The 26,896-nt window shown below is 44.0% G+C and overlaps 1 protein-coding gene across 1 annotated transcript in view; it reads left to right on the top strand.

Moving 5' to 3' along the window:
• The window catches only part of LOC121535708 (vesicle-associated membrane protein-associated protein A-like), a 32,979-nt gene extending 12,424 nt beyond the window's left edge, over positions 1-20,555 (top strand). The window contains exons 2-6 of the mRNA XM_045205928.1: positions 9,247-9,399; positions 11,930-12,033; positions 12,890-12,970; positions 14,395-14,589; positions 19,483-20,555. Coding sequence (XP_045061863.1) covers positions 9,247-9,399; positions 11,930-12,033; positions 12,890-12,970; positions 14,395-14,589; positions 19,483-19,653 — 704 coding nt within the window. The 3' untranslated portion in view covers positions 19,654-20,555. The remainder of the gene's footprint in view (positions 1-9,246; positions 9,400-11,929; positions 12,034-12,889; positions 12,971-14,394; positions 14,590-19,482) is intronic.
• The last annotated feature ends 6,341 nt before the right edge of the window (positions 20,556-26,896 follow it).

Raw genomic sequence — 26,896 nt, 5'->3', positions numbered from 1 at the left:
AATGACTGGAACGAACTTCAAAAATCTCTGAAGCTGGAGACACTTATCTCCCTCACTAACTTTAAGCATCAGTTGTCAGAGCAGCTTACCGATCACTGCACCTGTACACAGCCCATCTGTAATTAGCCCACCCAACTACCTCAGCCCCATATTGTTATTTATTTTGCTCATTTGTACCCCAGTATCTCTATTTGCACATCTCTTGCACATCTATCATTCCAGTGTTAATACTAAATTGTAATTATTTTGCACTATGGCCTATTTATTGCCTTACCTCCATAACTTACTACATTTGCACACACTGTATATAGATTTTCTATTGTGTTATTGACTGTACGTTTTGTTTACCCCATATGTAACTCTGTGTTGTTTTTATCGCACTGCTTTGCTTTATCTTGGCCAGGTCGCAGTTGTAAATGAGAACTTGTTCTCAACTGGCTTACCTGATTACGTTACGAGTTTCCCCCTAACTCAGTAACGTAATCTGATTGCTTTCAGTTACTATTTGATTGCCAAAGTCAATACTTTGTAGAGCCACCGTTTGCAGCAATTACAGCTGCAAGTCTCTTGGGGTATGTCTGTCATGTGAATTTCTATCTCTAATTCAACCTAAGCTTGAATCATTACCAGAGGTTGTAAAGCTCTGGTTTTAATCATCAATGATTCAAGGTCCACAATCCACAAGTAATTATCGGTAAATTTATTCATGGAGAGCTCTGCTCAAAAACACAAATATCCTGTTTTTTATACTCCTTGACAAACAAAGACACTATGCTCCTCCCACCTTTAGGTGGCTTTCTTAAACAGTTCCCGCCTCCCCCCTTGAATGGTTAGTAACGCCCCCTCTGTTAGTGGGTTGACACTACATGATAATTCTAACATTTATACTGTATTTGGGGTGAAATTCTTTAGTCATTATTCTTAAAATCCAAATTAATCTAACAATCCACCCCTTTGACTAAATATTCCCACATTCAGGATAAATGTATTTTACAAGCATGATTAATCTCAGAGATCACATCAGAACTAATAAACATTTCATCCAATTGCGGTCTTTCAGGGTCCAAATCCTCGTCATCCACCAAGCCTGGAGGATTGTTTTTCACATTCCCCTGGTCAGAGTCCGGAGTCAGTCCATCTCTCATCATTGTTTAGATACTGCATTTCACCAACGCCTGACTCACCAATCCTCGGACACAGGGAACAAGACAACAACCACATAATACAAGAATACCCATACAAACACTGATCGCTCCTAAGATGGTGGCTGCTAGGGTTTTCCATTTACCAAATATTTAATCAAACCACCCTATCCACAATGTACTAACTTCTGAGTTCAGTTCATCCTTCACTTAGTGCAGTTAACTCTGTAAGAGCTCTGGTGACTGTCCCATCCGGTGTGGTGTTGTTAGGGATAAATATGCAACAATGGCTTATCTTTCTATAGACACCGGCCCTTTCTGCCTGATCTAGACCCAACCTCTACTAAGTTATGAGCGGGATGGCGGATAATCGCCCAGAGATCCCCTTTACTGCATCACTAGTCTTGTCAATAAATCGCTGTTGGTTGTAATAGATATAATTTATCCAATCCATATTTTTGTTTGTCACCCACCAGAAAAATGTTGTAGTAAAACTCTCCCATGTTTGATTTATAGCTTTGTATTCGCCTGGAACACCCCTGGGGATGCCGATACCATCTATCCAAATTGGGCTATTTCCTTCCTGACTTATTTATTTTTCTCCTAATTATTCTTCCTGTCACTGGTCTTTGATGACTAATTCTTACAGGTTGGACCAACAATACTGGTACACAAGTACCCACCCATCCCTCTGGTAATGTCTGCCGAATGCTCCCTGTTTAGTGCATGCCCACCACACATCAGTCAGAGGGATGGTTAGGTTCTTAATCTTTTTCCCTTCCTTCCTTATCTAAATCAGTCACATTAATTATCTCCTTACAGCCATCAAAATCACCCAAGTTACGGGTGCCATTTCTATGTCTGTAACACTGGTATTCGCCAGGAGTTAAAGTGAATCTAGGTGGGCTGGCCGAGTATGTCAATTTTGCCAGCCCAATCCCTGTGCAATTTGGCTCTTTTTGATTGGACCCCAGGTCTAATACACAGGGAAACATTGCCTTTGGCATTGGGGCGGTCAACATTGCTGGTCGCCCAATGGAGCATGCATAACAATTGGTCTCCCCCAAGGCCCTAGCGGTGTATTTCATCCACTTTAACCAGAGATTCTCATCAGGGACCCCCTCCACTTCCCCATTGTTCCATTCTTGGAGGAGAAAATATTTCATAGTGGACGGGTTAGTCGAATTGACTCCGTCATCCCTTGACTGATTTACTCGGTCTATTGTCATTAATGGATTAATGACAGTACCTGCTCCCTCTATATCTTTTGACTCCATCAAATATAATCTTAGACAAGTATCCCGTCCGTATACGTCCGCGCCAGCCCAGTAAGTTATTCTCATGTCCTCTTTAGTGACTTTTACTATTGTTACTACCATTTCCGTGGGGATGTCGTTATACCTTCTTATCCTCCATCTGGACGTCCAGCCCCCCCGTCTCATATCTCCGTCCCCCAGTATATCTAAATACCTGAGCCCAGGAACAATCTGCCGAGGGAGCTGAACATAAATACAACGGGATTTTATAATCCCCTGTTGCTTGCTTATCCGCTCTGATAAGATCCCTAATCCTAATTTTGAATCTTACTCCCCACCCCTCTCTGACTCCTATTTTGTAGATCACTCGCCCTTGACGGTCAGTATGTCGGGTCGCTTCCCTTTATTTCTTAAAAATGTTGTAAGGCCATAGCGTAATTGGTGCGAGGTGGTGGTGGATTTTGACCTACCACGACTATTGCCGAGACTATGATGCAGCTCAGGGTCACCCATATTCCCAAAAACCGCCAACCCTCTCCTGTCTTGAGTCCTTCTGCTCGGTACCACCCCATACTCACACCCTAGGAACACACTACAGTGATGATAGGTCTGGGTAGGAGATCTTCGTTGACAGAGGTGACCCCCGCACCCTGTGGCGCAGTTCCGCTCGTCAACTCTGCGTGTGCAAAGCGGTGCTTGTATGTGGTCTTACCTTCTTGCAGTGGGTAACATGGACCCAGGTTCCTCTCTCTGCTATTCTAATGGCCAAGGCGGTGACCAACATAACCTGATAGGGCCCTTCCCAACAGGCCTGCTTCCAGTTTTCCTTCTAGTGACTGGATGCTCACCAGTCACCTGGTTAGATAGTGGGTCACCTTCTCCTTTAGTTCACCTGTGGGGCACAAAACTTCTGACATACGGGTGTGGTTAATAAACTATCTTCACACATGTTCAGATTAATGTAACAATTTCTGACTGCATTCTCTTTTTAGACTATCTAAACATTTTTTTTTTTTTTAAGTATTTTGTCCTCTCCTTCGTATATTATCTAATACAATTAGCCTCTTCCCCCCTCTTGACACATAGTTCTGCTTATGTGTCAATTTTTTCCACCTTCCTAAACATTCCCTTAGGTTATTTATCAACCAATTGCCATGCCTTTCATTCTTTAGATTCTTTTTGCTTCTTTATTGCTCCTCCCACTTCCTTTTGTCTTTATGGCGGCTAAATTCGACTTTCATTCAGTTCAGAATCAATTAGTAATCCAATCAAACAATCTCTTATCTTGTAAAAACACTTATGTTTAGTTCAACCTCTGTTCTACCCGGCTCTCCCGGGCTTGACCTGAAGACTGATTGTTGGACATGACAAGTCCATTTTTTAGGTCACTTAAGTATTCTGCCTAGCAACAAAGAATAAAAACCTCTATGTTCGTGATTAACCCAGTTATCTCTAATAGCCCACCAAAAAAACCCCATCATCTTTAAACCACGACCAATGTCATCCCTCTTTACTCTCTACCATTTGGGTAACATCCCTGATATATTTATTAAAAGCTAAGACTGTTTGGGAAGAGAGCAACAACATAACCTGTTCTTCCTCCTCAGAGTTCCAAATGATTTTACCATGGGCTGCCATTGCCTTCCCATAGATAAGATCACTTAATTTACCCGTATGCAGTACCTAATGACGACCCAAGCTTTACAGCAGTCTATCCTTACCAAAAAGCTCATCATTCTTCATCCAAAAAATTTTTTCTAGTCCTTATCTACCTGACCCTATTGCTAAATCAATGATCTAGGCAATAGTTGTCTCGCCTTAGATTGTACATTCTTCTGATTACTGCAGCTTATTCCATGAATTTAGTTTCAAATATCACCCAATAAACCGTTCCATCCCACAGCATAGTAAACACCACCTATGAACTGTTGAAAATTCCCTAAATTCAACATAACAACCCTTTATAAACATCATGCTGGGTGTGTTTTTATTTTATTTGAAAAACCCAATTGAAAAATAACAATCAAAGATAGTTAGGCTCAACTTAATTTGGTAGCTCCCTCTTATGACCTAAATACTGCCTAACTTCATAAAATCCCTCAAAATTCCTCGAGTATACAATGATTATTTAATTGATTACTCTAAATCTGCTACATGTGATCTCATTCAAATGATCCATTATCAATTATTTGATCCACCCCCTAGTAAAATCTCTCTCAGCCTGCTTGTTTTTCAAACCTAAACAGTTTCCTTCTCTCTTTTTCTTGTATTCTCTCCCTCTCTAACTTCCTCTGTCTCTCTAAGTCTGTCTCTGCCTCTCCTTTTTCCCGCCAACCAGAGCCACAAATCATTCTCCTTGTCCTCAACTCAACCCTCACAGCTCTATCGCTACTTCCCTCCTATCATTACTGAATCAATGATAATACATTTACATTCTAGTCACCCAGCAGACGCTCCTATCCAGAGCAACCTAGTGAATACATTTTTATTATTTTAATCTTTATTTATTTTTTTACTGGCCTCCCCCCGTGGGAATCGAACCCATAACCCTGGCGTTGCAAACACCATGCTCTATCAACTGAGCTCCATCCCTGCCTGCCATTTTACCCCCTACCCTGGACGACGCTGGGCCAACTGTGCGCCGCCCATGAGTCTCCCGGTCGCTGTCGGCTGCGACAGAGCCTGGATCCGAACCAGGATCTCTAGTGGCACAGTTAGCCCTGCGATGCAGTGCCTTAGACCACTGCGCCTCTCAGGATAATAATAACTGCAATAACTATCAATAATAATTATAATAACTATTACGAATTATATTGTCCTTTTTCTGATGTTCCAATTGTAGTCTATTCATTTTAGTTTAAAATATAAATGTATTTATAACAAATCCAGAACCCACCACAGGCTGGCGCTATTCCCCCAGCACAACAGCCAATGCCACTTGCTTCCTTGTAACGAAAATAAATTATCGTTTTAAAATTTTCCAATTATTTGTATTTTCCTGTCTCTCACTCCCCCCCCTCTCCTGCTCTTTCCTACATTATGGGGGAGGCGCAGGAAACTTCCCTACAATCTACCTTCTTAGGAAATAATTTCATTCGTACTTGTAACATATTTTCATAGATTATTTAGAATACTACTAGTTATCTTATGCAACTTTTAATACACGTAAAAACTCTCTCTCCACCCATTCTCTATTGAATAAGTGCGTCTTCCTAGTTACCCCATAACCACGCCTCAACTCTTTTATTTAGCATTTAACCAACCAAATACTAAGTAGTATCCGGTTATCATTCATACCCGCCGTTGAATTTCCTCATACACACATATTTCACCTTATGCCATTCAAATGCCCAACACAACAGAATAGTTCAATTCAACTCTCTATTGGTTTTTCAAGTCGCTCCGGATTAGAGCGTCTGCCAACTGACCAAAAATGCAAATATTCTCCACCTTCTCACTCATTACGTACGTCTACGTTTGAGTGCGAAAGTCCAGACACATGCATAATAATATGCCATCTAGCAGACGCTTCCATCCAAAGCGACTTACAGTCATGCGTGCATAAATTTTTTATTATGGGTGGTCCCGGGGATCGAACCCACTACCTTGGCGTTACAAGCGCCGTGCTCTACCAGCTGGGCTACAGAGGACCACATCGTTGGACTTTATAGGTACCTCTCAAATAATCGCTTTGTGGTGTTTTTAGCCAATTCTTAATTGACACGAATCATTTTTTCAAACATTTGTTCGAACCCAAAATATTGACTGTCATCCTCCTTTTCCCCTGCAGTCACGATAGTTAAATATTCCTTTGTCCCCGTTAAAGCATTTTCGCGCTTAAAAAAAACACACTCGCTGTCTCTAGCCCCTCCTTTCGCTGTTTTTTAACATTTGCTCCACAGTTGATATGCATTTGCGTAATCATATTTTCTAACTTTGCAACATCGAGATGCCCAATAAATCCATACCTCTTCTCCCAAATGGACCCATAAAACATATTTCTCTCATCTCCCGTTAATTCTCGGACTTGTTTAGAAGATGTCTTTCCCATGGCGGAACAATAAGAAATCCCTCCCCCCATTTTTGTTTTTTAAATAATTCACTCCCGAATTATTTTCGTAGGAGCTAATCTCTTAGTGCGCCTCTTGCTTTTGTAATTAACCCTTTAACATTATTTAACCCCTAACCCAGAGTTTCTATTTAAAACTCCGGTTTCATGAAAAGAGTAAGTTACCCAATTTTCCTCACGCGACTTATTTTTTCCTCCACCCCTGAAATAATAATCACGTCTCCCGAGGGATTAAGTCTCACACATATACGACCTTATCATCTGTTAAACTTGTTTGCAAAGTTCTAGCAAATGCCCAGTCGCATATAGAACTCCCGACATATCCCTCTCATACGATGATAATTATTTCCCTGTTTATACTGAACATTGCAATTCGTACAATGACAATATTAACTTAGTTTACATTTGTGATTGCAATTCACTACCATGTCATTTCGGACTAGTTTTTTTTTGTAATAGCTATTTACCTCTAGGATCAATTGCGGACCCTCCCTGTCGTAATAATTATTACCTTCTTTGACTTTGGTAACTAAGTTCAACTCATTTTACCAAAATCCATGAATAAAAATTACTGACCTTTTCCTCGCAGTCTGGATTAAAATGCTTTTTCAAACTTGTTAACGTCTTTATCGTTCATAAAGAGTAATCACCGGCCTGTTTATTAACCTTAACGTCGAAGGCCAGGACTATTCTTCACGGATGCATTCACCCGGCCGTGCACGGACTTCGGTGTCTCTAGAACGATAAAGATGTATTAAGCTCCGCTCAGAAGGACCAATCTGTCATGTGAATTTCTATCTCTAATTCGACCTAAGCTTGAATCATTACCAGAGGTTGTAAAGCTCTGGTTTTAATCATCAATGATTCAAGGTCCACAATCCACAAGTAATTATCAGTAAATTTATTCATGGAGAGCTCTCCTCAAAAACACAAATATCCTGTTTTTTATACTCCTTGACAAACAAAGACACTATGCTCCTCCCACCTTTAGGTGGCTTTCTTAAACAGTTCCCGCCTTCCCCCTTGAATGGTTAGTAACGCCCCTTCTGTTAGTGGGTTGACACTACATGATAATTCTAACATTTATACTGTATTTGGGGTGAAATTCTTTAGTCATTATTCTTAAAATCCAAATTAATCTAACAATGTCTCTATAAGCTTGGCACATCTAGCCACTGGGATTTTTGCCCATTCCAGGGCAAAACTGCTCCAGCTCCTTCAAGTTGGATGGGTTCCACTGGTGTACAGCAATCTAAGTCATACCACAGATTCTCAATTGGATTGAGGTCTGGGCTTTGACTAGGCCATTCCAAGACATTTAAATGTTTCCCCTTAAACCGCTCAAGTGTTGCTTTAGCAGTATGCTTAGGGTCATTGTCCTGCTGGAAGGTGAACCTCCGTCCCAGTCTCAAATCTCTGGAAGACTGAAACAGGTTTCCCTCAAGAATTTCCCTGTATTTAGCGCCATCCATCATTCCTTCAATTGACCAGTTTCCCAGGCCCTGCCAATGAAAAACATCCCCACAGCATGATGCTGCCACCACCATGCTTCACTGTGCAGATGGTGTTCTCTGGGTGATGAGAGGTGTTGGGTTTGCGCCAGACATAGCGTTTTCCTTGATGGCCAAAAAGCTCAATTTTAGTCTCATCTGACCAGAGTACCTTCTTCCATATGTTTGGGGAGTCTTTTCTTTAAGCAATGGCTTTTTATTCTTCATATCAAGAAGCTGATCATTACACAGGTGCACCTTGTGCTGGGGACAAAAGCCACTCTAAAATGTGCAGTTTTGTCACACAACACAATGCCACAGATGTCTCAAATTTTGAGGGAGCGTGCAATTGACATGCTGACTGCAGGAATGTCCACCAGGGCTGTTGCCAGAGAATTGAATGCTAATTTCTCTACCATAAGCCAACGTCGTTAAAGAGAATTTCGCAGTAAGTCCCACTGGTCTCACAATCGCAGACCCACCTGCATGATGATGTGTGGGCGAGCGGTTTGCTGATGTCAACGTTGTGAACAGAGTTCCCCATTGTGGGGTTATGGTATTGGAAGGCATAAGCTACAGACAATGAACTCAATTGCATTTTATCGATGGCAATTTGAATGCACAGAGATACCGTGATGAGATCCTGAGGCCCATTGTCATGTCATTCATCCGCCGCCATCACCTCATGTTTCAGCATGATAATGAACGGCCGGCCCTATGTCGCATGGATCTGTACACAGTTCCTGGAAGCTGAAAATGTCCCAGTTCTTCCATGAAACGTCACCCATTGAGCATGTTTGGGAAGCTCTGGGTTGACGTGTACGACGGCGTGTTCCAGTTTCCGCCGATATCCAGCAACTTCGTACAGCCATTGAAGCGTGGTGGGACAACATTCCACAGGGCCACAATCAACAGCCTGATCAACTCTATGCGAAGGAGATGTCACGCTACATGAGGCAAAAGGTGGTCACACCAGATAATGATTAGTTTTCTGATCCACACCTTTATCTTTTTCTTAAGGTATCTGTGATCAACCGATGCAGAGCTGTATTCCCAGTCATGTGAAATCCACAGATCACGGCCTAATGAATTTATTTCAGTTGGCTGATTTCCTTATATGAACTGTAACTCAGTAAAATCTTTGAAATTGTGGCATGGATGTATGGATGGATGGATGGATGGATGCGTTATCCAATTGTGTTCAGCTCCCCTCGGTGCTACACTGGAAGCACATGTTCACCCTCTCGCTTTCTCTCTCTCCCTCTCCCTCGCTTTCTCCCCCCCGCCAGGTCCCTTCACTGATGTAGTCACCACCAACCTGAAGCTAAAGAACCCATCTGATGGAAGAGTATGTTTCAAAGTGAAGACCACAGCTCCCAGGAGATACTGCGTACGGCCAAACAGCGGCATCATCGATGCCGGTGCTACCGTCACCATCTCTGGTGAGTCCAGTTACTAGGGGGTGTGAACGTTTTTTAAATTGGTATCCTTAATGTTTAGAAAAATCGCTAACGGGAAAAACGTTATATTTTTATTTCCCTCCGCAAAATAAAAATCCCAGTGCCTGCTCTTTCGCTAACTTCGAGTGTGTCTTCTGTCTTCGGTCTGTTGCGTGTAGAATGTATTCATTGATGATTGGCGCTGCTTTACTGAAAATAGGCTATAGCCATACATTTTTACACTAGGACTTTGTAGAATTATACAGAACGTATATCAGTGTCTAAACCAATAACTGTTATATTTTTTTTACATGGATATATTTCCACAAATATTTATTCATGCAATTCATGGTTTACAATTTATTTCACTATTTATCACACCTTGGTGCTGATGTTGCGGGTTGATTATGCACCTGGGAGGGTAAAGGCGGGTCTAGTGTTTAAAAAGCCGTAGTGTACCCTTACAAACAAACAAACAAACAAACAAATTGTAGTGTAAACAAACAAGCCGTAGCCGAGATGCTTTTAAAGGTAGAAGGCTGCGGTAGATAGAACTTTGTTGGCCGGCCCGAGCGCTCACGCATACGTAATAGGACCATTATTCTGCGTGGGATTCTAGATTTGTTTTCTTATGGGTTTTAAAAATGGAAAACCAATAAAGTGGCTGTTTTTTTTAAACGTTAAGCAAAGCTGTCCATTTGTCACATCCCTACCAGCAACCGCTCAGAGAATGGGACTCTCGGGCTGGAATTACGTAGTGTTGGAATAATATTGCATGACATCCCCCATGCGATAAACTTGGACTGTAACGCCCAGTCTTCCCAACTCGCGGTCAGTAGTCCCGAACTGGGGAAACCATTATTCATTAATTTATTATCTGATGGTGTCCTGAAGTATGAACGGCATCTAAACTGTACTAGGTTAGCTTGTCCTGGTCTAAAAAAACATGTTCAATGGAGGATCAAGTGCTTTTTAGTGCAGCCAGGACTAGTCCTTTAGCTTATACAGGGATTGACATTCACTTTTTCTTTTAGCCACTTTTCCCTCCAGATTTTGGGTTTTTTTTGTCTGAAAGCTCAAGTCACAGGCCAAAAAGTTGTGTTGTAATGATGCAAGGAACCACTTCATAAAATAACCTTCATTATTGTCACTGGTGTTGACAATGGAAGGCTGCTGCTCTCTGATCCCATGTATTATATCTCCTGCCGTTGTGTCCTTGAGCAAGGCACTTAACCCCCCCCCACACAAAGTAAAATACTGATCTGAGAGGCTGCTGTATAAAACGCATGTGGTCCATCAACCTTTCATCTGGAGAGATACCGGGCGTGCAGGCTTTTGATCCAACCCTGCTCAAACACACGTGTCAGCTAATCAAGGTCCTGTTGAGCAGCGGATTTTTGACAATGTGGGTGTGTTAGAGCAGGGCTGGAGTAAAAGCCTGCACACCCAGTATCTCTCCTGGACTCTCTTGGAGGACGGTTGGCCTCCCTGCACGCCCAGTATCTCTCCTGGAGGACGGTTGGCCTCCCTGCACGCCCAGTATCTCTCCTGGAGGACGGTTGGCCTCCCTGCACGCCCAGTATCTCTCCTGGAGGACGGTTGGCCTCCCTGCACGCCCCAGTATCTCTCCTGGAGGACGGTTGGCCTCCCCTGCACGCCCAGTATCTCTCCTGGAGGACGGTTGGCCTCCCTGCACGCCCAGTATCTCTCCTGGAGGACGGTTGGCCTCCCTGCACGCCCCAGTATCTCTCCTGGAGGACGGTTGGCCTCCCTGCACGCCCAGTATCTCTCCTGGAGGACGGTTGGCCTCCCTGCACGCCCAGTATCTCTCCAGACCACCATGCAACATTACAATTACAACCAAATACTTTTTATGTCTTTTTATAAAATAATTCCCTCATTCAATGAACCAGGGATCGATCAATGGCTAAGGTGGGGCGAGGTAGCTAACTGAGATGTTGATCTATTTGGAAGGTTAAAATATTAAGTGTTCCAGGGAGATCTTGACAGCGTACGAGCTACTTGTCAATTAGGCTATTCTGATATATATATATATATTTTTTTTTTTAACTTTGTCAGAAATACATGGCCAGTATTGAATAGAGGAGAATCCTAGCCAATGTTGAGCTCTTGAGACTGTTTAACAACCGGTGTGTGCAGCACTGGTTTAATCAACTGCTTGTTGGCCGTTTGGGATTATATGGTCGAAAGTTATTTTAAAACATCAGACATGAGTGACATTAACACATGCTAATAGCTAAATAGCTAACTAGCGAGAAGCAGCCAAACTACACTATGTTTTGAGTTGGTCATCTAGTTAGTCTGTGTATCATTATTTGACCTGCTGCGCAAGTCTCTCACTCTCCTCTCTCTCTTTCTCTATTTCTTCTTCAATTTATAGTTTTTATGTCAATCCCTGTTTATAGTTGTAGTAGTTAAAAAAAACACACAAAAAAACGGATTACTTATAGTGTAAATCAAGCACTCTTTTGATTGTTTTTTTGCAGACGAGTTTGTTTTCAATCTATTCCAGTAATGCTCCAGCCCTTTGACTACGACCCCAATGAGAAAAGCAAACACAAATTCATGGTCCAGAGCATCTTTGCTCCTCCCAATGTTGCCGAGATGGATGCAATGGTGAGTGGTTCTAACTTGTTACTGTCGTGATCTGCCACATCAAGTGTATTCTAATTACATTTTACATTTGTCATTTAGCAGACGCTCTTATCCAGAGCGACTTTACAGGAGCAAGTAGGGTTAAGTGCCTTGCTCAAGGGCACATCGACAGATTTTTCTCCTAGTCGGCTCGGGGATTAGAACCAGCGACCTTTCGTTTACTGGCACAACGCTCTTAACCACTAAGCCACCTGCCGCCCCTACGAGGTCTGGACTACTGCTGGTTTTGTGTTTGTTACCTGATAATTAAGTGCACCCAGCTGGTGTCCCAGGTTTAAATCGGTCCCTGATTTAGAGGGGAAGAAAGAAAAAAAGTAGTGGTACTGACTTCGATCTTACACCTCACTGTGTTATCTATGACTTAACCCAGTCGTGGTAGTTTCCCCTCTAGTCCAGCAGAGGGCAGCAACAGTCGTGGTAGTTTCCCCTCTAGTCCAGCAGAGGGCAGCAACAGTCGTGGTAGTTTCCCCTCTAGTCCAGCAGAGGGCAGCAATCCTCTGTCAAAACCAAGCCCATTCTCTGAATCTCTCCTCTACTGCAGTTTATCTCCCCACACAACATCACAGTGACAACAAGTACAGGGAAGATATCTACAGAGCTTCAATGATTGGCTAAGAGCTGAATAGTTGAATGATAATGGAATAGTTTGTTGCAAGATTTCTCCTCCACCCGCCATGGTCTGTCTGTCTGTCTGTCTGTCTGTGTGTGTGTCTGTGTGCAAGAGAGAGAGAGATGGGGTGTGTATATAGAGTTCAGCTGCTAGTAGTTTAGTCTGATGAATAACATGCGTATGTATTCCTCCCCTCCCCTCTTCCAGTGGAAAGATGCAAAACCAGATGATCTCATGGATTCCAAGCTGAGATGTGTATTTGACCAGCCTTCTGAAAACAATAAAGTGGTAAGTCCTGCTGCTGCTCCAACGCACGGAGGGAGGGGGAGGAACGGAGGGAGAGGGGGATGGAGGGAGGGGGAGGGAGGGGGGGGGAGGAACGGGGGAGGAATGGAGGGAGGGGGGGAAGGAGGGGGGTGGAACGGATGGAGAGGAACTGAGGGAGAGAGGGAGGGGGAGGAACGGAGGGAGGGGAGGGAGAGGAACGGAGGGAGAGCGGGAGAGGGAGGGAGAGGTACGGAGGGGGAGGGAGAGGAACGGAGGGAGAGCGGGAGAGGGAGGGAGAGGAACGGAGGGAGAGCGGGAGGGAGGGAGAGGAACGGAGGGAGAGCGGGAGGGAGGGGGAGGAACAGAGAAGAACGGAGGGAGCGGGGAGGGAGGGGGAAGACGGATGGAGGACGGAGGGGGAAGAACGAACGGAGGGGGAGGAACGAACGGAGGGAGAGCGGGAGGGGGAGGGAGGAACGGAGGGAGAGCGGGAGGGGGAGGGAGGGAGAGGAACGGAGGGAGAGCGGGAGGGAGGTAGAGAAGTCTTGAGAGCTTACCACGTTTACCATCTCAACATAACCAAATGCCACCATTTGTGTTTTTGGAGAGAGCGCGAGCGAGGGTTAAACATTTCTACCAGTCTGCGTGCCTGTTATCACTTTCATATGCACATTTCAATTATGATAACGTCTTCATATCTTATAATCATTGTCATGTGGCTAAATCTAAATTCTATCTAAATGAAAATGATACAAATCTAAAAGTTCAAAATAATGTAATGCAAAGACGCCTGCCTCCACCAAATGGACACCTTGTATCTGCCTGCTGTTGGCTGGAGAGCACCAGAAGAGCCACATTTGCTATTTAATGCAACAGTTTTTCGGACAAAACTATCGGTAGAGTTGAAAATGCGACGTAAACACATTGAACAACAGTACTTGTTATCTTTCATTTAAAAAAATATATTTGATTTGAGCCTGCCCAGATGTTTGGTGTTTGCATTTGTGGGATTATTTCGATGGTTATATTGCAGCCAGGCAAACTCAAGTCAGCATCAGATAAAGGACTTAGGGGGGAAAAACAAGTACTGTTTGAACCCCAGGTCTAGTCTGGACAGTGTCCTAACCTCCTGTCCTCAGCACCAGACCAGGACACATTAGCCTGGTCCCAGATCTGTTTGTGCTGTCTGGCCAACTCAAATGGTCACTAGTTGGCCAGACAGCACAAACAGATCTGGCTAAGGACACTGCTGGGTTTTTGTTTAGTGGTTTTTCTTTTTAACGTTCTCCATGTCTGCAAATGGCACCCTATTCCCTATATAGTGCACTACTTGTGACTAGAGCCCCTTTTTGAAGCCCTGGTCAAAAGTAGTGCGCTTAAATATATAAGGGTGTCATTTGGGACGTGACCTTAGTGGTTTCTCTCTCCGTTGTCCCTCCATCCAGAATGAGGTGGATGCCAGCAGCAAAGCGGCAGCCCCTGTGCTGAACTTGTCCAAGGCGGTGGACGGTCCCGTGGTAACAGCAGCTAAGACCATCAGCGCCTCGATGGACGACTCCGAGATGAAGAAACTAACGGGGGAGTGCAAGAGACTGCGAGCTGAGATGGACAAGCTGACCAACGAGAACCTACAACTCAAGGTAAGGCCTCGAGGTTATCTCTGCCGTAGAGACTGCCAGAGGAGGTTATCTCTGCCGTAGAGACTGCCGGAGGAGGTTATCTCTGCCGTAGAGACTGCCGGAGGAGGTTATCTCTGCCGTAGAGACTGCCAGAGGAGGTTATCTCTGCCGTAGAGACTGCCAGAGGAGGTTATCTCTGCCGTAGAGACTGCCAGAGGAGGTTATCTCTGCCGTAGAGACTGCCAGAGGAGGTTATCTCTGCCGTAGAGACTGCCAGAGGAGGTTATCTCTGCCGTAGAGACTGCTAGAGGTAGACAGTATGGTTACATGCACACGATAATACGATTGTTGATGGTCAGATTTAATATAATAGTTGTTTAAAACGTTTACATGCTTTTGCAAGAATAATGATTTCCCTAATAATCCTGTTTCCATCCAAATGAACGTTCTCCCACAAGCGACCATGTTATTGTTTGCGAAGCCTATTTGATTCTGAGTTCGGACATGTGAAAACTATTTCTAAGATTCATAATGTCGGTTTTTCCGAACTCACTTCACTCACGCACAAGAGGGAGGCTTGGCACATGCGCAGATCAGATACGCTGCTGGCGCGCCCAATGAGCTTTCTGCTAATTAGAAAGATTTCTCAGAAAAGCAGGTTTTAATTGCCGTATGTTCACTTCCATTTTGACTTAACGCCGATTTTTAAAGATGAGCAGAGTAAGGTGTTTACGTGACTGTTGCCATACTCGGCCTTCTGACACAATCAGTTTAATATCGAATTATAAGTGTGTAGGTAAACGTACTTATTAACTAGAGGACTAATTTAACTGTTAGCAACGAGGTTACTAGGTAAACAGGAGACTGCAGGCTGAGATGGGGAAACTGACAGAACAGACAACTCATCGTTTAGAGGCACAGATGGATCCACAAGCTTAACCGACAACTCGAGGTTAGTCACATTATTATTGTTGGGGCGATAGCATTGGTTGAAGCTCGACGTTAAATTCAAACCATATCTAAGCCAATGTGACACCAATGTCAATGAACATTTGTAAATCAACTTGATTGGACGAACACAACCCACTCCCACGCCCCTCGTCATGCGCCGTCCAACCGTTACCGAGAACCACATACTGGATTTAAAAAAAAAAAGATATACAATTTCTTGCCCCTACCTAGCTCAATATCTTGGCATCGGGTAAGAACGAGACTACATCGTCCATAAAGTGACCGTTAGACTTGCCACCTTTTCAGACTGAATAAAATTGTAGGGGGCAACAGTTTTGATTAAATATATAATTTATCGCTCTCACATGCTCATTTCTGTCCATTTTAAAAACCAACGAGGTGCTACCTTTTTGTAGCATGCTAACATATTTTCAGCCAAATCTCTTGAGTTCTAAAACCGGACCAAACACTTGGGTTGCACAGCAACAGCGCTAGTAGCTAGCGAACACCAGTCGGATGAGAGGCTACAATAAAAAGCTAGCTAGATTTTGCTATGAAAGGTTTTTCACATGGCTGTGTAACTGGCTGTGTAAACTGTTGGCTTTGACACTTTCATGTAATCAGAGCACAAACAAATAAGCATAAATAAGATGGCGAACGTCCTTCGCTACTATTGCCAGTTAGCTAGCTAACTAACGTGAGCCAGTAACGTTAGCTAGCTAACTAACGTGAGCCAGTAACGTTAGCTAGCTAGCTTCAAGCCGACAAGGGGTTAACATTAGCTGTATGGACAGATTGCGATGCACCAGCACAACTCAATGTTTTTTTTTTGTTGTTGTTTTTTTTGTCATTTAGCAGACGCTCTTATCCAGAGCGACTTACAGGAGCAATTAGGGTTAAGTGCCTTGCTCAAGGGCACATCGAGAGATTTTTCACCTAGTCGGCTCAGGGATTAGAACCTGCGACCTTTCGGTTACTGGCACTACGCTCTTAACCACTAAGCTACCTGCCGCCCATGTTGACTTTCTCCCACATTTTTCCACAAAGCACAGCTAGCTAGCTAAGTAAAGTTAATAGTCAACACCAAAACTTTGGGAACCTGTCACACTGCTAATGTATAATACATGCAATGGGCATTGCTCATCTAAAGTTAAAGTTACTCCATACACTAGTCAACCTATCTTGCTTAGCAATGTAGCTAGCTAACTTTACAGCCCTTACCTTATGCATTAATTCAGCACGCTCCCTCTGTCAATGACATTTTCTTGTCATTATACGCCAGATTTTCTCTGACTAACAGTGTCAAGTTACTTTTCAATGTGTTCCCATCCAAGTAAAAAGTAGCCAGGGGGTGCGGGTGCACCCAGGTTAAAATGACACCAACATCATTGCTTGCGCGACCTTTGCGCAGGCAAAAGAAAACAACACCATGCTTGCCAACATGGTTAGCTATGTGAATGTTTTCAACACACCAACTGTTTTTAGACTGTTTTGTAACCAACCAAGCAAGATAGACAACAACAGACTGTCCATTTTTAAATACTGCCAAATTCTCTAAAACAAAGTTGGAGGCGGCTTATGGTAGATAAATGAACATTTAATTATCTGGCAACAGCTCTGGTGGACATTCCTGCATTTAGCATGCCAATTTCACGCTCCCTCAACTTGAGACATCTGTGGCGTTGTGTGACAAAACGGCACATTTTAGTGGCCTTTTTATTGTCCCCAGCACAAGGTGCACCTGTGTAATGATCATGCTGTTTAATCATCTTCTTGATAATCCACCTGACAGATGGATGGATTATGTTGGCAAAGGAGAAACGCTCACTAACGGGGATGTGAACCAATATGTGCACAGTAGCTATGTGGGTCTATTGTACTGAAAACAATATGAATGCAGGTTGCTTAGGATTCAAACCTTCTAATAACAGATCACATCAATATGGCTAGTTAACAAGCTAACTTGCAGGGGATAAACTAGATGGCTAAATGTTGTTTGATTTGCTTGCCATCTATACTATAGTGGTGATGACAACTTTACCAGGACGAGGACTTGCCGACGTCAAACTCTTTCCAAAAGCCAGATGTATAGGCTACCCTCAATTATCTGAAAATACACGATCACTTGATGTTTACTGATCATGAAAAGCATAACAGTTACTTGCTGTATAATTGTGATGGAGCTAAATGTGGAATAATCAGAAATGTGTAGTGACGATATTAAAACCAAATAGTTAAATTTATTCACCAATCCCTTGAAAACGGTATGTAGCGGAGCTGTGGGTCGCCCTGCCTTGCACCGTAATGTGACGTTTTATTGGTAACTGATAACTACAGGTTTAGGGTCATAGATGAACAAGACTGCAGGCTGAAATGGGAAAAACGGACTTAGGAGAACAGACTGATTTGAACTGTTAGCAACTAAGGGTTAGTCGGTACATAGTATTTAAAGGGGAAACTAAACAGAAGAAGCAGCAGTTAAACGTTTTCTGTAGAGAACTACTACAACTATTTTCTTGTTTGATCTTTTTTTTTTCTTGTGTTGTGCAGTGTTTGATATGTGCATCCCCCTCCTCTCTCTTCCCTATCTTTCTCGCTCCCTCTCTCCTCTTTCCCCATCTCTCCTTTCTCTCTTTCCCACTTTCTTTCTCCCCCTCTCGTCTCTCGCTCTCTCCTCTTTCTTTCTCGCTCTCCTCTCTCTCTTCTTTCCCTCTCCTTTTTCTCCTCTCTCCCCCCTCACCCATCTCTCCTCCCTCCTCTTTCCCCCACTCTCTTTATCTCCCTCTATTCCTCTCTCCTCTTTCTCCTCTCTTTCTCCTCTCTCCTCTTTCACCGTCCCGGGAAACATTTGGATGACCACACCAGTGCCTTCTCCTTGGTGTATCCCAAGTCGTTTCCACCAAGGTGGATGACTAGGATGTCAGGGAGAAGTAGCTCAGGTCCTCTGCTGGTGCAGAACACAGAGCAGTTTGTGTCACTTCATGCCTTGCTCTCTGAGCCACCTAATGTGACAGTCTATGTATGGAAACAGTTCATGCTACATGTTGATTATTGGTGTGTTTTCCAGGAGCTCGTCTTAAGAGATCAGTTTACTCCATATTGGCTTAAATGGGTTTCTGGTGTTTCGCTTCTCTGGAATATCAGCTGTTTTAATATTAAATAAGTACTAATAACCACGTTATTTCTGTTGCCATTTAACATTGTGTATTTCTACTTTACTTGTAACCCTCCTTTCTCGTTGTCTCACTATCTCCTATCACTCTCCTCTCTCTCCCTTCTCCCCCTTCTCTCTTCTCTCCACTTCCCCCCCTCTCTCTCTGGCCCCCCTCTCTCTCTGGCCCCCCTCTCTCTCTGGCCCTCCTCTCTCTCTGGCCCTCTCTCTCTCTCTCTCTCTCTCTCTCTCTCTCTCTCTCTCTCTCTGGCCCTCTCTCTCTCTCTCTCTGGCCTCTCTCTCTCTCTCTCTGGCCCTCTCTCTCTCTCTCTCTCTGGCCCTCTCTCTCTCTCTCTCTGGCCCTCTCTCTCTCTCTCTCTGGCCTCTCTCTCTCTCTCTGGCCCTCTCTCTCTCTCTCTGCCTCTCTCTCTCTCTCTCTCTGGCCCTCTCTCTCTCTCTCTCTCTGGCCCTCTCTCTCTCTCTGGCCTCTCTCTCTCTGGCCCTCTCTCCTCTCTCTCTCTCTCTCTGGCCTCTCTCTCTCTCTCTGGCCCTCTCTCTCTCTCTCTCTCTCTCTCTCTCTCTCTCTCTCTCTCTCTCTCTCTCTCTGGCCTCTCTCTCTCTCTCTCTCTCTCTCTCTCTCTCTCTCTCTCTGGCCCTCTCTCTCTCTCTCTCTGTCTCTCTCTCTCTGGCCCTCTCTCTCTCTCTCTGTCTCTCTCTCTCTCTCTCTCTCTCTCTCTCTGGCCCTCCTCTCTCTCTACCCCTCCTCTCTCCTCTCTCCTTTTTCTCCTGTCTCCTCTTTCTACCCATCCAAGGACGACGGTGTTAGAATGAGAAGGGCTGCCCAGCGTTCTGACCACATGGCATCAAACCAGACTGGCTCCTCCTCCTCCTCCATGATGCAACAGACGACCTCCCTTCCCTCTCTCCTCGTTGTCATAGCAGCCATCTTCATCGGATTCTTCATTGGGAAGTTTATCTTGTAAACTGGAGCTCTGAAACGGCACCCTATTCCCTATGTAGTGCACTACTTTTGAACAGAACTGATAGGGAGTCCCATAAGGCTCTGGTTAAAAATAGTGCACTACGTGGGGAATAGGGTGCCGTTTCGGACAGAGCGCCCTGGGAGACTCAAGACAACCCCTCGGCTCCGGAATCAAAATGCCTAGATGGAACTGACTAAACCAAGAAGAAGTCGTCTTTCTGTTGACTCTGTTGCCATATCAGAAGTAGTGCTCTGTCTGCAGTAGCCACGTCGTCTGTCTGTACTGCATCTGAAGTACCAGGGCCCCGCTGCCTTTTTACAAGCGCTTACACGGTTAGTGTACACACAGAGGAAGGAAGGAAGGAAGGAAGGAAGGAAGGAAGGAAGGAAGGAAGGAAGGAAGGAAGGAAGGAAGGATGAGAGAGGAAAAAGATTGCTCCATTTTAGTTTTTCTGCTTTTTTGATGGACAGACAGGTTTGTGCAGGTATGAGGTATACGTCCCAAATATTACCCTATTCCCTTTTATAGTGCACTACTTTTATGGGCCCTGGTCAAAAGTAGTGCACTATAAAAGGGATAGAGTGCCATTTGGCACACACAGGAAGTGGTACACTATCGATCAACATGGAGGACACTGTTAGAATACGTCAGTAGCGTTCATACCTTATTTTGAGGAGCGAAGATCTACAAGTGGTTAGAAAAGCAAGGTTCTATTACTTCCACCAATTCAGATCTGTGATTATTTCAAGGAAGATGGGTAGGAAGGAACTATGGGTAGGAAGGAACTATGGGTAGGAAGGAACTATGGGTAGGAAGGAACTATGCATTTCTTTAGTATTGGAACAGGGCCCTAGAGTCTCATCATGGGGCATGAAGCAGTCAAATAAACCAATCGTCTTCTCTGTTTTTTTTTTTTTAGTAGGAGTTGAATGAAATGTTAAGTGTAAATGTTATTTCTCTCTACCCCACTTCTCTCTCTACCCCACTTCTCTCTCTACCCCTCCTTTCTCTCTCGCGCTCTCTCTCTCTCTCGCCCACCTCTCTCTCTCTCTCTCTCTCTCTCTCTCTCTCTCTCTCTCTCTCTCTCGCCCACCTCTCTCTCTCTAATCCTTTTAAAAGGCGAGAACTACTTCTTCCATTGTCAAAACACCGACCGCCTCGCTTCTTAATGCAGGATCGCCTCTGAAATAGTCTGTCCAAAGTGGTACTACTATTCCCTATATAGTGCACTATATAAGTACACTATCGTTCAAAAGTTTGGGGTCACTTAGAAATGTCCTTGTTTTCGAAAGAAAAGCAATGTTTTTGTCCATTTAAAACAACATCAAATTGATCAGAAATACAGTGTAGACGTTGTAAATGGCTATTGTAGCTGGAAACAGAATAGAAAGAGGAGTGGGAGGCCCCAACGTAGAGTTGTATCTCAGACTGCCCATCTTCATCTTTTATTTTTATTGGCCAGTCTGAGATATGACTTTTTCTTTGCAACTCTGCCTAGAAGGTCAGCATCCTGGAGTCGCCTCTTCACTGTTGACATTGAGACTGGTGTTTTGTGGGTACTATTTAATGAAGCTGCCAGTTGAGGACCTGTGAGGCGTCTGTTTCTCAAACTAGACACTAATGTATTTGTCCTCTTGCTCAGTTGTGCACCGGGGCCTCCCACTCCTCTTTCTATTCTGGTTAGAGCCAGTTTGCGCTGTTCTGAGAAGGGAGTAGTACACAGCGTTGTACGAGATCTTCAGTTTCTTGGCAATTTCTCGCATAGAATAGCCTTCATTTCTCAGAACAAGAATAGACTGACGAGTTTCAGAAGACAGTTCTTTATTTCTGGCCATTTTGAGCCTGTAATCAAACCAACAATTGCTGTTGCTCCAGAAACTCAACTAGTCTCAAGAAGGCAAGTTTTAAGCTGTGCTAAGATAATTGCAAAAGGGTTTTCTAATAATCAATTAGCCGTTTAAAATGATAAACTTGGATTAGCAAAAACAACGCGCCATTGGAACACAGGACTGATGGTTGCTGATAATGGGCCTATGTAGATAGTCCATTAAAAATCAGCCGTTTCCAGCAACAATAGCCATTTACAACATTAACAATGTCTACACTGTATTTCTGATCAATTTTGTTATTTTAATGGACCAAAATTTTTTGCTTTTCTTTCGAAAACAAGGACATTTCTAAGTGACCCCAAACTTTTGAATGGATATATATATATTTTTTAAATAGGGTGCCATTTGGGTACGCAGACATTTTGTCATTTCTCTACGACTCTCTGGGTCCATCTGGGATATAATAGGTCCCTCCTTCCTTGTACATTTCTGTCCAATCAACAGACTTTATATTATTATTATTTGTTTTTTTTTCTCTCAATACAAATCATATTATATCCCTCCCTCCCTTCCGAGGCAAATGTTCTTAACCTTGTCCCTCCCATAAACATTGAAGAAATAAAACTGAAAACAATGTTGTTCTGATGGCCGTCTTCTCTCTTCAGACATACACATCATACAACGTCACCATGTAGCCGACGTCTTTTGTTTGCTAACGAATATCTAGATAAATATTGTTTGATAATACAAACATCTATTCACTGGACCTAGCTCCTCAGCCTTGTCCCCAGGCTAATTGCTACATAAAGTGCATTCGAAAAGTATTCTGACCCCTTCACTTTTTCCACATTTTGTTACGTTACAGCCTTATTCTAAAATTGATCAATCTACACACAATACCCTATAATGACATAGCGAAAACAGGTTTTTAGAAATGTTGGCAAATCTATTAAAAATAAAAAAACATACCTTAGTTATTACGTAACTATTCAGACCCTTTGCTATGAGACTGGGAGACTAGTCAGGATCGAGGGAAAGATGTACTGAGCAAAGTACAGAGAGATCCTTGATGAAAACCTGCTCCAGAGTGCTCAGGACCTCAGACTGGGGCGAAGGTTCACCTTCCAAAAGGACAACGACCCTAAGCACACAGCCAAGACAACGCAGGAGTGGCTTTGGGACAAGTCTCTGAATGTCCTTGAGTGGCCCAGCCAGAGCCCGGACTTGAACCCAATTGAACATCTCTGGAGAGACCTGAAAATAGCTGTGCAGCAACACTCCCCATCCAACCTGACAGCTTGAGAGGATCTGCAGAGAAGAATGGGAGAAACTCCCCAAATACAGGTGTGCCAAGCTTTTAGCTTCATACCCAAGAAGACTCGAGGCTGTAATCGCTGCCAAAGGTGCTTCAACAAAGTATTGAGGAAAGGTTATGAATACTTATGTAAATGTGATATTTCATTTTTATTTTTTTTGTTGCAAAAATGTCATCCTGTTTTTGCTTTGTCATAATGGGGTATTGTGTGTAGATTGAGAAGAAAAAATTAAACAAATTTAATCAATTTTAGAATAAGGCTGTAACGTAACAATGTGGAGAAAGTGAAGGGGTCTGAATACTTTCCAAATGCACTGTATAATCTACAGAGATCCGGACGAGACCCCTACAGGTGGTGTGCTGGTTTGGTAAATTGCTTTATTGGCCCTCCATTAAAAAATAATAATCTAATCCCACTGTGGATGTATTACTGTATAATTGCATTGGGGGCATACTCCACTGAGTATACAGAATATTAAGGACACCTCTTTCCATGACATAGACTGACCAGGTGAATCTAGGTGAAAGCTATTAAATCCACTTCTATCAGTAGATGAAGGGGAGGAGACAGGTTAAAGAAGGATTTTTTTAAAGCCTTGAGACATGGTAGTAGGTGCCAGGCGCACCGGGTTGTGTTAAGATCTGCAACACTGCTTGGTTTTTCCCCCTCAACAGTTTCCCGTGTGTATCAAGAATGGTCCACCTCCCAAAAGGACATCCAGCCAACTTGACACAACTGTGGGAAGCATTGGAGTCAACATGGAGCCAGCATCCCTGTGGAACGCTTTCGACACCTTGTAGAGTCCATGCCACAACGAATTGAGGCTGTTCTGAGGGCAAAAGGGTGGGTGGAACTCCAACATTAGGAAGGCGTTCTAATTTCTCCGTGTATGTGCCCAGTACAGCCTTACTTCACGGGTGCTTAGGTATCAGCCGACGCTGTGACACCCACAGATTACAATTCCAAAGAGTTTACACAAATATTAGCGTTTTAGCTCTTCTAGCGGGACTCTGAAACCACGTTAAGGTTACCAGGCGACCTATTCCGTGTAACGAACATTCACATTAGACCGTACAGCCTTACCCGTAGAGCAGGGGTGTCAAACTCATTCCATGGAGGGCCTCTAGTGTCTGCTGGTCTTTGGTTTTTCCTATCAATTAAAGACCTAAACAACCAGGTGAGGGGAGTTCCTTACTAATTAGTGACCTTTTAATTCATCAGTCAAGTACAAGGGAGGAGTGGAAACCCGGCAGACACTCGGCCCTCCGCGGGAAGGAGGAAGGAGTTTATATAGTGTGTACCACTCGTCTAGAAGACGGGTTGGTTGTTTAGCAACAAAACCGACGTGCGCGCAACTATGGGGCAAAACAGACGGCGTTTGGCTTAGATTGTTAACATCTAAACAATATTTAGTCTCCAATGTCTTTGAAAACATAGTTACACAATGAGCAGTTGTCTCTCAAATTCATTGTTACAGTTGTTGTTTAGCTAGCTAGCTAGCTAATGTTAGCCATATTAGCATAGATGTGACATCAGTCAAAACACCTCAAAACAAGACACAGTATCAAGAACAAGATAAAACTGGCTGAAACGAATCCCTTACGATTCCCCACATGGCAGTTTCTTGTCATTGTTGGTAGTTATCTGGCCGTCCAGAATCACAACACATGACTTTGTGCCCCATTTGAAGCGTGTGGATCGTTTTCGTGATGTCCGCTAAACCTGTCCGTTTGCCGAGCGAAACGTGCGTGTGGTGCACCCTTATGCAGACTGGACAACAAATGGCAGCTGGGGGCAACATGTCTTTGGGCATCAAAGTGGGCATGCAAGTAATCCACACACAACCCTCCAGTAAGTCGACGAACTCACAAAAACTCAATTCTGGACGAGACTGACTTTATGACCCAAATTACCCTACTTACATTAGTCAATTCTGACACTAGAATTAATGTTTCTGACTCATATCAATTCCACATAGGCCGTTTTAAAACCAGAGAAGTTGAAAAATACAAATAAACACAGCAAAAAAAAAAAGAAACGTCCTCTCACTGTCAACTGCGTTTATTTCCAGCAAACTTAACGTGTAAATATTTGTATGAACATAAGATTAAACAACTGAGACATAAACTGAACAAGTTCCACAGACATGTGACTAACAGAAATGGGATAATGTGTCCCTGAACAAAGGGGGGGGGTCAAAGTAACAGTGAGTATCTGGTGTGGCCACCAGTTGCATTACGTACTGCAGTGCATCTCCTCCTCATGGACGGCACCAGATTTGCCAGTTCTTGCTGTGAGATGTTACCCCACTCTTCCACCAAGGCACCTGCAAGTTCCCTGGACATTTCTGGGGGGAATGACCCTAGCCCTCACCCTCCGATCCAACAGGTCCCAGACGTGCTCAATGGGATTGAGATCCGGGCTCTTCGCTGGCCATGGCAGAACACTGACATTCTTGTCTTGCAGGAAATCACGCACAGAACGAGCAGTATGGCTGGTGGCATTGTCATGCTGGAGGGTCATGTCAGGATGAGCCTGCAGGAAGGGTACGACATAATGTAGGAGGATGTCCTCCCTGTAACGCACAGCGTTGAGATTGCCTGCAATGACAACAAGCTCAGTCCGATGATGCTGTGGCACACCGCCCCAGACCATGACGGACCCTCCACCTCCAAATCGATCCCGCTCCAGAGTACAGGGCTCGGTGTAACGCTCATTCCTTCGACAATAAACACGAATCCGACCATCACCCCTGGTGAGACAAAACCGCGACTCGTCAGTGAAGAACACTTTTTGCCAGTCCTGTCTGGTCCAGCGACGGTGGGTTTGTGCCCATAGGCGACGTTGTTGCCGGTGATGTCTGGTGAGGACCTGCCTTACAACAGGCCTACAAGCCCTCAGTCCAGCCTATTGCAGACAGTTTTGCCTGGTGTAACTCGGGCAGTTGTTGTTGCCATCCTGTACCTGTCCCGCAGGTGTGATGTTCGGATGTACCGATCCTGTGCAGGTGTTGTTACATGTGGTCTGCCACTGTGAGGACGATCAGCTGTCCGTCCTGTCTCCCTGTAGCGCTGTCTTAGGCGTCTCACAGTAGGGACATTGCAATTTATTGCCCTGGCCACATCTGCAGTCCTCATGCCTCCTTGCAGCATGCCTAAGGCACGTTCACGCAGATGAGCAGGGACCCTGGGCATCTTTCTTTTGGTGTTTTTCAGAGTCAGTAGAAAGGCATCTTTAGTGTCCTAAGTTTCAATAACTTAATTGCCTACCGTCTGTAAGCTGTTAGTGTCTTAACGACCGTTCCACAGGTGCATGTTCATTAATTGTTTATGGTTAATTGAACAAGCATGAGAAACAGTGTTTAAATCCTTTACAATGAAGATCTGTGAAGTTATTTGGATTTTTACAACTTATCTTTGAAAGACGGGGCCCTGAAAAATACACTACCCAGTCAAAAGTTTGGACACCTACTCATTCAAGGGTTTTTCTTTATTTATACTATAATTGTATGACCTTCGACCTTCGTCCGTACGGGAGTTGCAGCGATGGGACAAGACTGTAACTACCAATTGGATACCAAGAAATTGGGGAGAGAAAGGGGGTAAAAAAAGACCTTAACAAAAACCCTTGAGTGCTGATCTAGGACCAGTTTTGCCTTTTTAGATCTTAACGCTAGACAAGCTGGGCCTAATAACATAACGTGGACAGGGCCTAATAACATAACGTGGACAGGACCTGATCCAAGACGAGCACTTCTTCTCCGAGACGCTTTATACTGGGCCCAGGCCCAGTCAATAACGCCCACAATCAGAAAAAAAATAACTTTAAACAGTAAGCTAAGTGTTGTGGGTGGTCATGGGATCATTGATGTGATAACATGGTGTAAAGGTATGAACCTCTCCAGCTGTAGAGGTCTTGAACTGGGCCAGCTGTCCTTAGCTACCCTGCACGGTCGATGGAAACGTATCATTCCAGGGCTAGTGTGTGGGTGCAAGATTTCGTTCTAGCCAAGCAGAAACCCACCTGATTCTTGACAGTCTGGATCAGGGCTCTCCAACCCTGTTCCTGGAGAGCTACACTCGTGTAGGTTTTCGCTCC

This window comes from Coregonus clupeaformis, chromosome 21 (assembly GCF_020615455.1).
Source record: "Coregonus clupeaformis isolate EN_2021a chromosome 21, ASM2061545v1, whole genome shotgun sequence".
Taxonomy (NCBI): domain Eukaryota; kingdom Metazoa; phylum Chordata; class Actinopteri; order Salmoniformes; family Salmonidae; genus Coregonus; species Coregonus clupeaformis.
The sequence above is the reverse complement of the archived record's forward strand: the minus strand, read 5'-3'. Positions and strand labels throughout refer to the sequence as shown.